This window comes from Symsagittifera roscoffensis, chromosome 2, assembly GCF_963678635.1.
Source record: "Symsagittifera roscoffensis chromosome 2, txSymRosc1.1, whole genome shotgun sequence".
In the NCBI taxonomy this organism is placed as follows: Eukaryota; Metazoa; Xenacoelomorpha; order Acoela; family Convolutidae; genus Symsagittifera; species Symsagittifera roscoffensis.
In genome coordinates, this window is record NC_087063.1 from 13,223,581 (window position 1) to 13,240,172 (window position 16,592).

The 16,592-nt window shown below is 35.9% G+C and overlaps 1 protein-coding gene across 3 annotated transcripts in view; it reads left to right on the forward strand.

Annotated features, from left to right (window-relative positions):
- The first annotated feature begins 1,047 nt into the window (after positions 1-1,047).
- LOC134840375 (uncharacterized) overlaps positions 1,048-16,592 on the forward strand; it is a 40,963-nt gene continuing 25,418 nt past the window's right edge. For all 3 annotated transcript variants that reach the window (XR_010162418.1, XR_010162419.1, XM_063856143.1), the window contains exons 1-6: positions 1,048-1,278; positions 11,949-12,055; positions 13,585-13,702; positions 13,988-14,163; positions 15,977-16,066; positions 16,456-16,560. Coding sequence is in view for 1 of the 3 variants with exons in the window: in XM_063856143.1 (XP_063712213.1) it covers positions 13,998-14,163; positions 15,977-16,066; positions 16,456-16,560 (361 nt within the window). In the remaining 2 variants the exon portion in view is untranslated. The remainder of the gene's footprint in view (positions 1,279-11,948; positions 12,056-13,584; positions 13,703-13,987; positions 14,164-15,976; positions 16,067-16,455; positions 16,561-16,592) is intronic.

Here is a 16,592-nt window from a genome sequence, read left to right on the forward strand (position 1 = left end):
GTGGTTATTCCGAATTTTTCACCTTAGAATGCCGTCCGGTAAGTGAATTTTTTAAGTATCTTTTAATGCTATTTTTCCACTTAATTTTTCAAAAAATCTGTTTCCTTTTTTTCTATTCCCTTTTTTGTAATGCAATATTTCTTGTAATGCAATGCTCCGCCTCACCTCTGTGTTGAAAATGTGGCCAAAATTAGGTTCACGGCAATTTTTTTATTTATTATTTTGAACATTTGCGCTATATTGTCTTAATTAGTGAAGGAGTGAGATGCAGCTTGAATCTGAGCAAGTAAAACATCATGTTGTTGTGCATTTTTATCCGTTGTCACTCAAGGTCAGCCTGAAAACAATCATACTCTGACAATTTTTCTACCAACAAATTTTTTTACGCTAACAATTTTTTTTTCATGAATGTTTGGAGTTTCTTTGGTTTGCTGTTGTCCTTATCTGCAGCTATGCAAAACTGAATCAGAAATTTTGATGTAACCGATTTTAGATAGGACCGTTCATGAAGCACTATACTTTTTCCTCGGAAACAATTTTTCACACATCAGTAGTAAATGAGCTTGCTTTATCATTGATCCTTAACCAGTTCTAGACACTTCGAAAAAGTTGTGAAAATGTTTGGGATATTTTGACTTAATTTTGTTTGATTTTGCTCTGAGATATTGAAAACTGGGAATCAAAAGTAGTTAATTGTGATAATTTTTGTGATAAGTTAAACAACCATCTGGGATAATTTGGTACAGGATAGACTGGATTAGTGTGGATTAGTATGGAGGAAATTTGTATATCGGATATATCAGCATAGGGTATATTGATATAGGATAGGTTGGCATAGGATAGATAGTAGTGCCACGATTAAATTTATAGAAAGGCAACTGAGAAAAACATCGGATCAAGCCAGCATCCACCCCCTTTAAGCGGTCTTGGAGGGCGGATGTAAGCACTCAGAGTTGAGAATTTCATGCAGCGTTAAGGAACTTAATTCTAAATTAAAGGATGGGCGGAGATGTTTTACTTAGATCAATGGGGGTATTGGATGTTAACTTGGACTAACTGTTTATATGTACTGCTAAATGGGATTCTAACTTTCAGAAAATACCTTACATTGAATGTGGGTACATGAATGGACGTTGAACTGAGAAAATTGAGGAAGAAGTTGCGAGGGATAGATAGACTGGAGACACACAGCAGCCTGACAGCTGATGAGCAGAACAAACTATCACTCAGACCCCAACTGCAACATAGGATGGCACAGTTTGTCAATCAAATCAAACAGTAAGCAATGCACTAGCTGTTGCGTGGTTACGTAGCAGTATTTAGACAACCGCGTATTCATACTCGTCAGTAAGCAGACAAACACTATATTAACCGATCAGAATCAAGACAAGGAAGAAATTCGTACAATATATTAACCAATCAGAATCGAAACAACGAAGAAATTTGTAAATAATAATAATTTAGTTCGTAAGTTTGCTTTTTCATCTCGATTCTGATTGGTTAATATAGTATTTGTCTGCTCAATGACGAGTTTGAATACGCGGTTGTCTAAACCTAAACTGATTTCGGAATTAAAATCACAGCTCGAATGATTTTTTATGATACTACTCATGACCCTCTAATGAGAGTTTATAAAGGTGCCAAAAATTGCACTGAAAACCCGTCCACACGTCATAGTTTCAGAATCTACGAGCGTTTTTTTTTTAGTTCGACCAAACTGATTTTCTGAGCTCTCACAAATCAGTATAAAGACCCTATTTTGGCCAAGTTTTATGGCGGCACGGCAGGCGACAGTTTGAAAAAAAAACTGGCCGAAAAGGCATTTTAGGCACTTGAGATATTTGACCAAAAAACCGCGTTTTTTTGGCGTGTGCTCCCCCTTCAAAATTAATAGAGATTGGCATATTATAGAATAAAAATGAAGAAATCATTTTTATGGTTGTTTTTTTTGGGGGGGGGGGCTTGGGTAATTTTTCATAGTTTTATTACTATTTTTTATTTATTTGACAGGGTAGAAGTGGATGGTAAAGGGTCAACTGCTAACTAAAATAAATGATTATTTTCATAAAATTGTTCCAAATTATGTTTTTTTCCGAATCTGCTTTTAAAGCATTAGCTCCTTCTAAATTGGTTTTGGAGGCTTTGGTTTTTTTCTAATGTGTGAATGGAGAATGAATAAAATATTGTATTTATCGACTCGAAGAGTCTGATCGTTGCCTTTGCGATAAGCAGGTTTGTTGTAATCGGCTACTACAAGCGTTGCTTACACTTGCGAAACGAGTGTATTAGTACGAACCTTCTTTTTTTCCAACCTAAGTCGCAAATGAAAGTGCTACTTTTGGTGGCACTTTGATCGATAGGCTGCTGTAGCAGTGCAATGTCATATTTGCTTTAACGTTTGATTAGTAAACGTTAACAGAGTTGATGCATTTTTAATTCATCAACTGAATCGAAGAAAGTTATTTGTTTCAAACAACAGTGCAATGATAAAAAGCACGAATTCAGAAATTTCCCAACTCAATGTATCTCGCAATTTTTTTTGAAATGCATAATTTATATTTAAAAAAATTGGCTTTATGCTTTCCAATTTATTTCATGCAAAATTGTGCCTTTCTGTATTTGGTGTCCCTTTTGCGGCATCGAATTGGCAATTTTTTAGCATGTGTAGCTTCGTTATTAGTGGCTTGTTTTGGGGGGAATTCAAGCATACGTGGCTGAGTGGTTAGTACGTGAGGCAAAATTGCAAGGTCGCAGATTCGAATCCTACACGTAGCCGAGTTTTTGCTAATTCGAGGCTTATTTATACTCTTTCTTATTTCACTTGATAGAGCTGCTTTTTGGTCGTATTCTCGCAAGTGTTTGCGAAGCGCAGCTTCGCCTCTGTGTTTAAACTCTGGGTGGTTATATCGCTCCCTCTTGAGAGAAAAAATGGTCCCATTGCGCCTACAACCTACATTTATTTCGTATAACAATGGAGAATGAATGGCCTTAATTATGTTTAACCATGGTCACAGAATATAATTGAAATATTTGGTATTTCAAATCCGCTGACTGACCTATATAGTAAAAAGCTGTTAGTTTCGTCCAGCTTTCCTTGGATGATGTCTTGATTCCAGAAGTATGTGGAAATCAGGAAAAGGCCTGAGGTGACATATAATCTGAAATGATGCAAAGCATGATCTTATCTGAACCAATGATAAAACTCGAGACTGAAAAACACTTTTTTTAGTTGGATAACATTCAATTGATCTGTTTTGTTTGGTTTTTGAAGTTTGTAATCTCTCAACCTATACAGTAAATCTCAATATTCTGACTCGTTTCATAGTGTGATGTTGATACACATGATCTCTGATTAATGATTACAATTACTTCTGAACAGCTCGTATGTTGCTCCTTTCCTTTGTGGATAAATCGTCTTAATTATATAGGAAAGGTTTTCCAACTGTTAATGAACGAAGTGATATATCACTTATATAGGTGGCGTTCACGCAAATTTGACTTTTCGCAGTTTGATTTTTGCCAGGTTTTCGCAGTTTGACTTTTGATTTCATTTTAAATTTATTATTATCAAAGCTACGCTCTCGAGTAAAAAAAGCGAAAAACTGATCTGTTGTTCTTTTGGTTTAACTCTATTTCCGTTCACTAAACCATTTAGTCTGTTTCAGTTATGATTTCTTAAGTTCACTTCAAATTCATTTAATAAATTGAAGGAACATTACGCTTTCCAATAACGAAAATACAAATCGACCTAGAAACGCGAAAGATTTTTCACAACACTCTATTTTAGTTTTTATCGATCCAGTTTTCGAAGTTGTGATTTATCATAAATGTGCTCAGTAGAGAAGGTTCTCGAAAGTCAAATAGATGTAAGGTCAGATCTATTTACGTGTAAAATGCTTTAACAAATCAAATACGTTGTTTGTTTTCTTGAACTCCTTGACAAATTTCCATTTGACTGTTGGCTATGCTCCATGTTTGTGATGCATTTTGGTCTAATTTTGTAACAGTTGTCTACGACTTTTCTTATGACCAACAAGAAAATCATCCAAGGAGTCGGTTGTTGATAGAATTGATTGTGTCAATGAACGAAATCAAGATCGTTTTTTTTAGACTTGTCTTTTTTCTTTTAAATTTTGTTCATGTCTAAGTTCATTTTTGGTTTTTTTTAAAGTCGGATTCCAAATAACTTTCTAAGAGGAAAGGGAAATTACGTTTTTAATTACGTATGTGCAAATGGAGTGAAAGGCGTGCATGACTTTAGTTTCGAAAGTGGATTTAATTTATAGATTTCCCAGCGGAATGAATAAATAATACTTTGATCCAGGTTTTTCAAACTGGGTTATCGTTATCATGCTTGCGATAAGCAAGCGTATCAAACTGGAATCTAGACTTTTTTCTGGTTAACAACTAGTTTAACAGAATCACTTGAATCATTTGATCGCTTGCTTTATTAATGAAGGTAATTTTCATGAAAATGTTGGTACAATAGTGTGGTAGTAAGGATCGGGGCTATGTCGCGAAAGTTCAAGGGTTCGAATCCGAGATCATGCCAGTTTTTCTAATTCGATGAACGTAGTTCAGACTCTTATATAGGTCGCGATGATTTTTTCATTTTTTTCAGCAAAGTCTTAAAATTTGTTCAGGCTCAAATTTACTTTTTCGCGGTTTGACTCTTGCTTTCTTTTTAAGTTCAGTTCATTTCTTTTGATAAAGGAAGGCAAACTCCTCTATCGAATGTAAAAATCACAAAAGTGTGATTGACTTCTATTTTTGAAAATGGAATTTAATCATCAGATTTCCCAGCGGAACAAAAACTTTACCAATGATCCAGTTTTCTCAAATTGAGTTTATCAAAAAGTGCTAATGATAAATTGTTCTAGAAATTCAAAGATTTTGAAAGAACAAGTCGTTTTTTTTGTTTCCTTACGTTCACTTTGCGTTCATTTCTCTTTTCCAACTGTGAGTTGGCTATGTTCATTTTAGCTGCAAGTGTTGGTCATTGTGTTTTTAGGGGACTTGAAGCTTTTTAACAAAGTCTTTTTTTTCCGGCTCCTGGTGTCTGCTCAAAAATTGTCGGCTTTGTTTTCGCTTCGTCAGTATCGTTCCGTTGCTGAATTGAAATTCAAATAATTAGCTTGGCTTGTTTGCCTAGATAGAAATTTTATCGAGACATTCGGAAATTTGTGTAAATCTAGTTTTTCAATTCTTATGTTTTTTTCATGTTTTTGTTGTATCGCAAGTGATGCGAAGCTCCGCTTCGTCTCTGTGTTCTAGTGAACTATCTCCCCCTAAATCAAAATAGGGTTGAGCTAGTTTGTTTGTTCAAAAGTATTATTTTTAGCCTACCAGATTTGAGCGTGGTACGATTTTTTCTTTGGTCTATTTAGAAGGGAAGTTGTTCTCATGGGTTGAATTTTTTAAACTTTACAAAAGTGCGCATATTTGCCGGGTGTTTTTTTCAGAAAATTCTGTTCAATTATTTGTTTGTTTCAATTTTAAGAACGCAAGACGAGCAAACATTTTTAGATGTAAGGTCAGATCTATTTACGTGTAAAATGCTTTAACAAATCAAATACGTTGTTTGTTTTCTTGAACTCCTTGACAAATTTCCATTTGACTGTTGGCTATGCTCCATGTTTGTGATGCATTTTGGTCTAATTTTGTAACAGTTGTCTACGACTTTTCTTATGACCAACAAGAAAATCATCCAAGGAGTCGGTTGTTGATAGAATTGATTGTGTCAATGAACGAAATCAAGATCGTTTTTTTTAGACTTGTCTTTTTTCTTTTAAATTTTGTTCATGTCTAAGTTCATTTTTGGTTTTTTTTAAAGTCGGATTCCAAATAACTTTCTAAGAGGAAAGGGAAATTACGTTTTTAATTACGTATGTGCAAATGGAGTGAAAGGCGTGCATGACTTTAGTTTCGAAAGTGGATTTAATTTATAGATTTCCCAGCGGAATGAATAAATAATACTTTGATCCAGGTTTTTCAAACTGGGTTATCGTTATCATGCTTGCGATAAGCAAGCGTATCAAACTGGAATCTAGACTTTTTTCTGGTTAACAACTAGTTTAACAGAATCACTTGAATCATTTGATCGCTTGCTTTATTAATGAAGGTAATTTTCATGAAAATGTTGGTACAATAGTGTGGTAGTAAGGATCGGGGCTATGTCGCGAAAGTTCAAGGGTTCGAATCCGAGATCATGCCAGTTTTTCTAATTCGATGAACGTAGTTCAGACTCTTATATAGGTCGCGATGATTTTTTCATTTTTTTCAGCAAAGTCTTAAAATTTGTTCAGGCTCAAATTTACTTTTTCGCGGTTTGACTCTTGCTTTCTTTTTAAGTTCAGTTCATTTCTTTTGATAAAGGAAGGCAAACTCCTCTATCGAATGTAAAAATCACAAAAGTGTGATTGACTTCTATTTTTGAAAATGGAATTTAATCATCAGATTTCCCAGCGGAACAAAAACTTTACCAATGATCCAGTTTTCTCAAATTGAGTTTATCAAAAAGTGCTAATTATAAATTGTTCTAGAAATTCAAAGATTTTGAAAGAACAAGTCGTTTTTTTTGTTTCCTTACGTTCACTTTGCGTTCATTTCTCTTTTCCAACTGTGAGTTGGCTATGTTCATTTTAGCTGCAAGTGTTGGTCATTGTGTTTTTAGGGGACTTGAAGCTTTTTAACAAAGTCTTTTTTTTCCGGCTCCTGGTGTCTGCTCAAAAATTGTCGGCTTTGTTTTCGCTTCGTCAGTATCGTTCCGTTGCTGAATTGAAATTCAAATAATTAGCTTGGCTTGTTTGCCTAGATAGAAATTTTATCGAGACATTCGGAAATTTGTGTAAATCTAGTTTTTCAATTCTTATGTTTTTTTCATGTTTTTGTTGTATCGCAAGTGATGCGAAGCTCCGCTTCGTCTCTGTGTTCTAGTGAACTATCTCCCCCTAAATCAAAATAGGGTTGAGCTAGTTTGTTTGTTCAAAAGTATTATTTTTAGCCTACCAGATTTGAGCGTGGTACGATTTTTTCTTTGGTCTATTTAGAAGGGAAGTTGTTCTCATGGGTTGAATTTTTTAAACTTTACAAAAGTGCGCATATTTGCCGGGTGTTTTTTTCAGAAAATTCTGTTCAATTATTTGTTTGTTTCAATTTTAAGAACGCAAGACGAGCAAACATTTTTTAAACAGGGATTCTTTGATACTTAAAAAAATTTTCAGTTTGAAAGGAAAAACTTTGAAGCATTTTTGTTGGATTTTTCGTGCACTGATAGCTCGCGAGCGTAGTGTATTAGGACGAACATATTTATTGAATTTGTTTTCACTTATTTGGTGGAACTTTTGCTATAATCACGATCTGAAGCAGTGGAAGTTTCAAAGCATCTGTTATCTGCTTTGTTTATGGCTAGTCTTTGTGATTTAATAAGCGTCCGTGGCTGAGTGGTTAGCGCGTAAAACTCATAATCTCTAGGTCGCTGATCGAGTCCGAGACGTAGTCGAATTTTTTTTTCTACTTCTTATTGAACTTTATAGAGCTGCTTTTTGTCGTGTTCTCGCTAGGATTTGCGAAGTGCAGCTTTGCCTCTATGTAAGAGTTTTATTTCGATTTTTCTCGAAGGCATGGTTTCTGATTTTTTTTGGTTCTGATTGTGTGTGCAGTTAGCTGCACACAACTTGGTATAAAATTTTCATTTTGAGCAAATTCATTTGAAGTCTGTTCATGGTGATGGCACAGCATTTTGCTCAAATCTCTAATCTTTTTAGAATTTAGTCAGAATTTCTGAAATTAATATCTTAAATTTATTTCCGGAAAACTTTGTTTTCCAATTTTGCTTTGATTGTTTTGTTACGAAGGTATTTGGCGGGTGTTGCTTGATCTTCAAAATTGCGGGTGTTTCTAGTAATGTTTTGAAATTTATGAATTTTTTCACTAATGGGCGGCTTTATGTTTTTGTGATCTTGTTTGTTGTGGTTCAGTTGCGTATTTGACAGGTTGATATTTACCTTTTTTCCCTGAATTCTTTTTTGCAGTATTGTTTGAAATGTTTGTATTCAAGTTTTTTGAAAATTCGATATTAATTTTTTCGTTTGATCTTTGTTTTTAACTAATGTCGAAAGTGCCTTTTGATACATCCGGGTGTTCTTGATGAACATGCATTTTATTTGGTTTCATAGTTTCCTTAGTTTCTTTGGGCTCCAAATTTTAGAGGTTGTTACGATTTTGTAGCTCCATTTTTTTAATTACTTTTTGACAGCTCAACGGTCGTCTACCCATGCATTGTCTGCTTGATTACCGATTGATGAATTTGGTTTCAATACGAATTTAACTCTGCCAGTTGTTTTTTGTTATGTTTTTCTTGAATGGAGAAAAAAATACAAAAAATTTTGGTTGTTGCCATTTCTCGACTTTGTTCATTTTTTACTCATTTATTTTCGCGTCATGAAACTGTGTGTTTTGTATTGTACTTTTTAAATTGTATTTTGCCTTTGTTTGCTAATTTTTTTTTGTACTCTTTGGCTGTGAAAACGTTGAAAATTAGCTAACAGATTTTGAACGAATCTACTATCTATCTATCTATCTATCTATCTCTATCTATCTATCTATCTATCTATCTATCTATCGATCGATCGATCTATCTTTCTTTTTTTCTTTCTATCTATCTATCTATCTATCTGTCTATCTTTCTATCTATCTGTCTTTCTTTCCATCTGCCTATTATATATTTATATCTATTTGTTATATCCATCTATCTATATATCTGTCTATTGTATATTCAAATGCGGGCTTCACTATCTCGACATGTTTAAGCGTTTTCAACGTATTATTTTTGCATGCTTAACGAAAGTTTGTTTTCACGTTTAAGTTATATCGTATATTGCAATGGTTTATTTTTTTCGCTTTTCCAGTTTCAAATCGGTGTATATTTCACCAAGTATGAAGTTAGCAAGTCAACAGCAAGGTGCTGTCGGTGTTCTCCCAGTGGTAGAGATTTCGTCATTGTCTACAACTCTTTACGAGATACGACCTTCTTTTATGACCTTCTTTTTATGAATGCTCAGAACAATAGATTTTCTAAATTCCACAAAGTCTGTATTTCTCAACCCTATGTTTGAGTACTGATTGGGTACTCTCAGGGGTTGCGAATTGCGCCTCCAAATGTGACTGCCAAAATGCTTTAAGTTTCCGAGAGTTGACGTTTTTTTAAATTTCAGGAAATTAAGATACAATTATTTCCTCAAAATTTGAATTTTTCAACTCTGCAGTTGGGCACTGTCAGGGCACTCTCATTGTTTGCAAAAATGACCTCCAAATGCGACTGCTCAAATGTTCTTGGTTTCCGAGATATGCCGTTTTTTATGATTTTTTTTGATTTAGTAAACTTCACAAAGTTCGAAATTCTTAACATTCTGGCGGGGTGCTCCAAGGTTCTCTCAAGAGGTTTAATCATGGACTCCAAATATGCCTAATCAACGGCTTTTAATCCTAGATTTGACGTTTTAATGATGTTTAAAAAAATTTTCAAAAGTTTCAGTTTAATAGAAAATATTTTGAAATTGTCGACCATTTAATGGGGTGCTGCCAGCTGACAACCAGCTTTTGCAGATATGGCCTGTATCCTAATTTTTTGGCGTAACCTTTTTAATCTTTCACATTCTTGTTTTTCATGATATTTCAAGATTTTCCATCAAGAGTTAAACTAAGAAAAAATAGTGTAATGTTTCAAAATTATTTGCGCTGGATTAAAGTGTTGATGGCAGCAAATGATAAACGTACGGGCTTATGATAAAAAAGAACTAAGTTAAACAAGAATCTCATTTATGAATTGAGTGATTTTGCAAGCGAAATTTTTTCAAGTATTTTTTAATATGGAAAAAGCAGTTTTATGCTGTCGGCAATTTTTTGTTACTTCGTTAAAAATACAAAAATCTGAAACCCAGTAGTTTTGGAGATTTGAACATTCCAATTTAAAGATAACCTTTGAGTTAAAATTAATATATCGTTCAATTTTTGATATAAAAAGCGTTGTTCGATGATCCCGTCCATTGTTACGGTTGCATTCATTTCGTTGTTTTTCATATATTTTATAAAGAATTTTAACGGTTATTAAAGCACTGTTACAAGCACTGGAGGTGCGTTGCACGCTAGTTGTATTAAAATTTGTCCGGTTTTCATAGATTTTTGTTTGACTTGAAAATAAAATTAGAAGACCTTGATTTAATCATTTTTTGCATTTGTAGTCTTCTGAGGAATTCAGTGTATTGCAGTTAAATTGAACCAATGGTTAGAGTCAGACTCAAACTGTTGCTTTTATTGGATTTTGATTATTTTGCGGATAAATATCGAGAAATGTTTGCAATACGCGACAATCTTGAGTGTTTTTATTTTTTCAGCTTCCTTTTTCTGCATCTGTGGTAAAAACTTTTTAGGCATTTAGGCTTTTTTGTTTGGCTAAATAGCAGACGAAAGCTTTGCTTGGCTCTTTTTCCTTTCCCCCCCCCCACCTGCAAACTTTTACATGTAAATTTGTTGACTACATTGTCCGAAAAAGAGCCCTTTGCTTTAGTGGCTTAATGGTCAATTAAAATTTGGTCTCGGGCGGCGTTGTTTTCAAGTGAAGCGAGTTGTACATGGTCTGATTAATGTCTCATTTCATTTCCATCGAACCGATTCCTCGAAGTATTGAATTATTTATTTATTGTTACTTGATTTAGATGGCTTTAGCATCAACGATGCTTGTGCAATGGACAAGCATGTCATAAAGGGAAATAAAGGTGTGATTTGTTTCTGATTTTGTAAGTTTTTTTGCTGAAATATTTTGTATACATCTTTATTGTGAATGTGAGTTTGTTTATTTCCGAACCAATGAGAAATTAATAAAGCTCATGTTTTTTTAAAAAAGTTACCAAGCGAATTGGGAAGGTTTTCGTAGGTTGGGTTTTTTCGAGCCGTCTCAAGTGTCCCAAAGAAACTTTCTATGATTTTGGGAGGATATCATGATAAATCCCTCATAATATGTCTGAATGGTTTTTGTTACACTGGCTTACAACATGGTAAATGTTTTTTTTCTTGCCAACTCTTGTAAGTACTTTTTTTGCAATGTTTGAATTTGTTTTCTTAAAGTTTTTCTGTTGTTCATTTTTGTCTCACTTGGATGCGTTGGAACAGTTCTATAATTTCAAGATTTCAGATTTTGTCGAAATGTTTTAAAATTTATAGACCAATTTTGTTGAAAGCTGAAAATAAAATAGACTTTCTGAATTGTTGCTGGACTTATGATAGTAATTGTGTAGATCTCAGAGTGATGATCGAGGGGTGAGTGAAAATGCTCTTCTGTCAGAAAAGACGAAAAGAGATAGAGGGGACATTATTAATGTGGAACACAAACGCGAAAGCGAAAGCTCTTCTTCGGGTTACACTTATCAATCAGCTGTTTTGTGTAAAAATTCAAAAGTGAACTTCGCCTTGTTCAGCTCAGTTAATTATTAGGTTGAATTATTTAAGAATACAAATACAGCCATACTTTTGATATACTGCATTAGTTGAACCAAATTTTTTTCTGTTATTAGTCCCAAATTTAAGAAATTGCATTCAGTGCGCTTCTTTTTTCTTTGGAATCCAGTTTTGTTTTTCGGTCGAAGTAAAATCATTGTGTTGCCAGAATGATGAAGGATTAATATAAGACGATTAATCCACGGGGGAAAGGACCAAAATACGAACTGTTCACTTCTGAAAGATGAACGGCTGTTGTGACCCTGATTAAGAAATGTATATAATTTCTGGGCTAAGAAATTTTGCCACATCCTCAAGCAACGAGCGTGGATCGTGTTAAGCCTCGAACCTTCGACCCAATTCGTTGCCCTGAAATAGTCGATTGAGAAATGGTATCAAAATAAATCTATCGATGGAACGAATTCTTAATCAGTTTTGCTTCAACTTTGTTTCAGGCTCTGTCGTAACTGAGGTCGCGCCTGTAGAGAAGAGTGGCGATGTAAATGTCGACAACAAACTGACGTCCAAAATAACTCCAAAGCAGTCTCAGGGCATAATTCAGGTACTACTGTTGAAGGTTTCAAACGAAAACCTGTTTTGGTGAAAAATACGAAGAATCAATTTTTCAAAACTTCCTTTAATTACGCTTGCGATTAGCAAGCGTTATCAAATCAGAATATATACGTTTTTCAGGTTAACATTTAGTGTAACAAAAACGCTTGAATCATTTGATAACTTGATTCACAATTGTTCACCACCCTTTACATCCCACGATCACGCATTCCTCTCAGTACCCTTTACATCCAACCTTCACGCATCCCCTTGCCACCCTTTACATCCCACACCCACACATACCCTCACCACTATTTACATACCAAGCTTTAGCAACACCCCCCCCCCCCCCCTCAACCCTTTACATCCCACGCTCTTGCATCCCGCTCACCACCCTTTACATTCCACGCTCTCACATACCCCCTCACTATACTTAACTTCCACTTTGTAGCACGCAAAAGGATAAAAACCTTTGAATTTCAGAACTATAGCTCGAAGGTTTTCCTGAAAATAGTTTTGTTTTCGGTTCAACCTAGGTTTTGAACGAAAACCTGTTTTGCGGAAAAATATGATAAATAGTTTTTAAAAGTTTCCTATTTTTACGTTTGCGTTTAGAAAGCGTTAACAAATCGTAATATATACTTTTCAGGCTAACATGTAGTGTAACAAAATCGCTTGAATCATTTGGTACCTTAATTAACAATATGTTCGCCACCCTTTACATTCCACGCTCACGCATCCCCCTCTGCACCGTTTTCATCCCACGCTCACGCATCTCCCCTCACCATTCTTTGCATCCCACGCTTACGCATTCGCCCTCACCTTTTACATACCACGCTCACACATCCTCCCTCACCACCCTTTACATCCCATGCTCCCACATCCCCGTTCACCACCCTTTACATTCCGCGCTAGCGCATCTTCCTCACCGCCTTTTACTTTACACGCTCACCCATCCCCCTCCCCACTCTTTACATACCAAGCTCACGCACCCCCCTCACAAACCTTAACATCTCACGCTCACGCATCCCCCTCATCCTCCTGTACATACCACGCTCGCACATATTCTCTCAGCACCCTTTACATTCCACGCTAACGCGTCCCCCTCAACACCCTTTACGTCCCACGCTCACACATCCCCTCACTACCGTTAACATTCCACGATCACGCATTCCTCTCAGTAGCCTTTACATCCCACGCTCACCCATCCCCCTCACCACCCTTTACCTCCCACGCTCACCCATCCCCCTTGACCTCCTTTCATTACTCTTTTCCGATCTTGGATTGGCTTTGTTCATTCGTGGCACCTGATTTTGCGTGAAAAAGAAAAAAACTAAGCTAAAACACTGAAGTTCCTCCCCATTTTCAATGACCGGAACGACAAAAGTAACCAGTTGTTGCGCATGGTACCCTGTTTACTTGGTCAAAATTCAGTAATTAGGAGAACGCCCAAATGCAAATATGGAGTCTTGCTATCATATTATTGGCATGTTATCAGATTGCTCGCTTGGTTTTTTATAATGAACTTCAAATTTTCAGGTGATGAAGTGAGTGTAAAGCAATTGCGGAAGTTGAATTGGAGGGGCAAGCAATTGGAAGGCCATAATGACACAGTTTTCTGCTTGGACTCTAACTTGCATTTCGCCATTACAGGAGGGTGAGACATAGAAATATAATTGTCATTTTTTGCGGTTCGAAACCGAGCCGCCTTCATCTGCAGAAAATTATCAGCAGATGCCACAAAGAAATCAATTACATAGAAGCGTTATTGAGTTGCTTTTATTATCTCTGATCTTTTCAATTCGGGTACGTTTGGTACTGTTACATTAGTGATTGTTTTAGTTCAGTTTTTTTGAATCTTTTGCTTTTTTTTGCCATTTGTCGCTTGCATATGCGAAGTGAAACACCGGCGCTGTATAAAATGAAAAGTTAATTTGATCAGACGTGACACAATGGTGAAAGTGTGGGATGTGAACACGTGTGAAGAGATCAGAACTTTGTTGGGACACAGTGGAACAGTGACAGCTGTCAAAATAATCTACCCGCTAATCAAAACAGATGCAGACCACGCAAATAACAAGGCAGAATTACAGAACTTCATAGGCCGCCTTAATAAGGGTAAGCGCAAGCAAGACCTGAACCAAGCTTTAAGTGTTTTTACACTTCCGATCAGCTTAGTGTGGTATTACGAACCTTCTTCTTTTTCTAACCTAACTCTCAAATTAAAGTTTTCATATTTGTTGGAAATTTCACTGTAGCATTGGAAATTGCACAGCATATGTTATCTGCTTTTTTTGCGACTGAGTGGTTAATGGTATCTAATAAACTTCCGTAGGTTAGTGGTTAGCGTTTGAGACTCGTAATTTCTAGGTTGCAGGTTCGAATCTCAGAGGTAGACGATTTTTTGCTAATTCGAGGATTATTTCTAGTTGATTTTTTTTGCACTTAGTAGAGCTATTTTTTGTTGTGTTCTCGCAAGTGTCTGCTAAGCGAAGCTTTGCCTCTGTGTAGAAGTTCTAATTTGTCCATAGTGAATGATCACCCAAAATACTCCTTGACAAGAATAGTGATCACTACATACGAATGAAACCTTCATTCCAAATGCCAATTGATATTAATTCTTGTTACACTAGCAATCTTGAGAGCTTAGTGTTTTAAAACGAACCTTCTTTGTTTTCCAACCTAACTCGCAAATTAAAGTGTTAACTTATTCAATTGCAATTTTGCTATAATCACGATCTGTAGCATTGGAAATTTGATAGCATCTGTTCTCTTCTTGATTAGTGACTAGTGTTCTATTTATTAAATCGTCCGTGGCTGAGTGGTTAGTACATTCGACTCAAAATCTCTGGGTCGCAGATCGAATCCGATCTAGGTCGCAGATCGAATCTGATGGGACTTATAGGACTAATTTTTGTGGGTCCTATTAGCGTTGAGATCTATAAAAGTTCACCAAAAGGAACGGTTCAGAATAACAATATTTAAGCATAAAAACTGAAAAAATGGCTTTCGGCAGACTTTGATTGAGAAGTTAATTGAGGGAGCAATTAAGTAAATTATCTCACGGTTTCTCGGTGTAATTGAATTGATTGTTTTCAAAATTTAATGGCAAAAATGGGGCGAAAACCTATTAAGTGATAATTTCTAGCCAGTATTATTTACAGCGTCGATAGAAAATCATGTAGAGCATAGCTGCTGGAAAGTTTAAAATATGTACTGTTTTAATTCAAAGGGCTTTTCTGCCCATCCCCCCTTTGCTTTCAAAAACATAAATTTTATGGAGTAATGCACAGATTTACCAGACTAAAACTGTCCGTTAGCGATGATTAAGAATAATGAACGTAGTGAGTTCTCATATATAGGTCTTGGCAGGGGCGGATTTAGGGGGGGGGGGGCGGGCGTCCGCCCCCCCCCTTCTCAGGGATTCGACCCCCTGCCGACCCAAAGAGTCCCCCCTTGGTACTTTTTAAGAAATCCATTTTTGGCAGATCGACCCTAAACTTTTTGTAAAGGCGACTTCGGCGCAATACTCATTTTGAGGGGAAGCGCGCGCCAAAAAAAACGCATTTTTTTTTGTCAAAATTTTCTAAAAAGTGCCCAAAACGGCTTTTTTGACCTGTTTTTCAAAAATTTGCCTGCCGCGCAGAAAATGGGCCAAAAAAGCGTCTTTTTACAGCTTTAGGAAAGCTCGGAAAATCAATTTGGTCGACCTAAAAAAAGGTCAAATTTTTTGAAAATCCGCCCCCCCTCGAGAAAATCCTAGATCCGCCCCTGGGTCTTGGTGATTTTTTTGGATTTTTCGCGGTTTGACTTCTGATTTTTTTTTCAGTTCACTTCGTTTCTTTTGTTAAAAAGAAGGCAAACTCCACTCGACAATGCGAAATCGAACAGTGAAAGTGTAAAGGTCACGAAATATGTCTATGGTGTTTAGATGCTGGCAGTGAAGTAGCGAGAGGCGAGGATGGACTGTGTCTCACAGCCTCCACTGACTGTTGCATTAAACTGTGGAATTACTCATCAGGTCAGAAATTTTAAGTCGAACTAAATTTTAGGACAATAATTAGTCTAGTGTCATCAGAACTAGTCTAATGTTACATTTCAACGGATAAACTTAAAAGAGATTTTACAGATATATTTACATCGTTTTGTAGAATCAATCATTCACTTGGAAGCAATTCATTTTTTTGATCATTTGTTTTTGTGCCTCGCGTTTTTGGAAGGGTTCCATATGAGTTCTGAATCGGATTGATTTTTATTCGAAGTTGTGTAGTTTAGTTTTGTATTTCTGGTTGATTCTCATACATGACAAAAGTTTGTTAGCTTTTAAATGCAAGGTTTTATCCTTAACATAATTTTATTATAAAACGCCGATTTTTTAAATCTATGATTTGGGTAAGTTTTTCTGTTTAGGCCTGATTCTGAGAAGCGTCTACACTTTTAGCTCGGTAACTTCCATCCATCTTATGGCCTCATCCCTAGGTCGAGAGGGTCGCCTGGCTGTTATTTCAGGAAATGGTTAGTTACCCCTTTTGATTAGCAAGGGTATT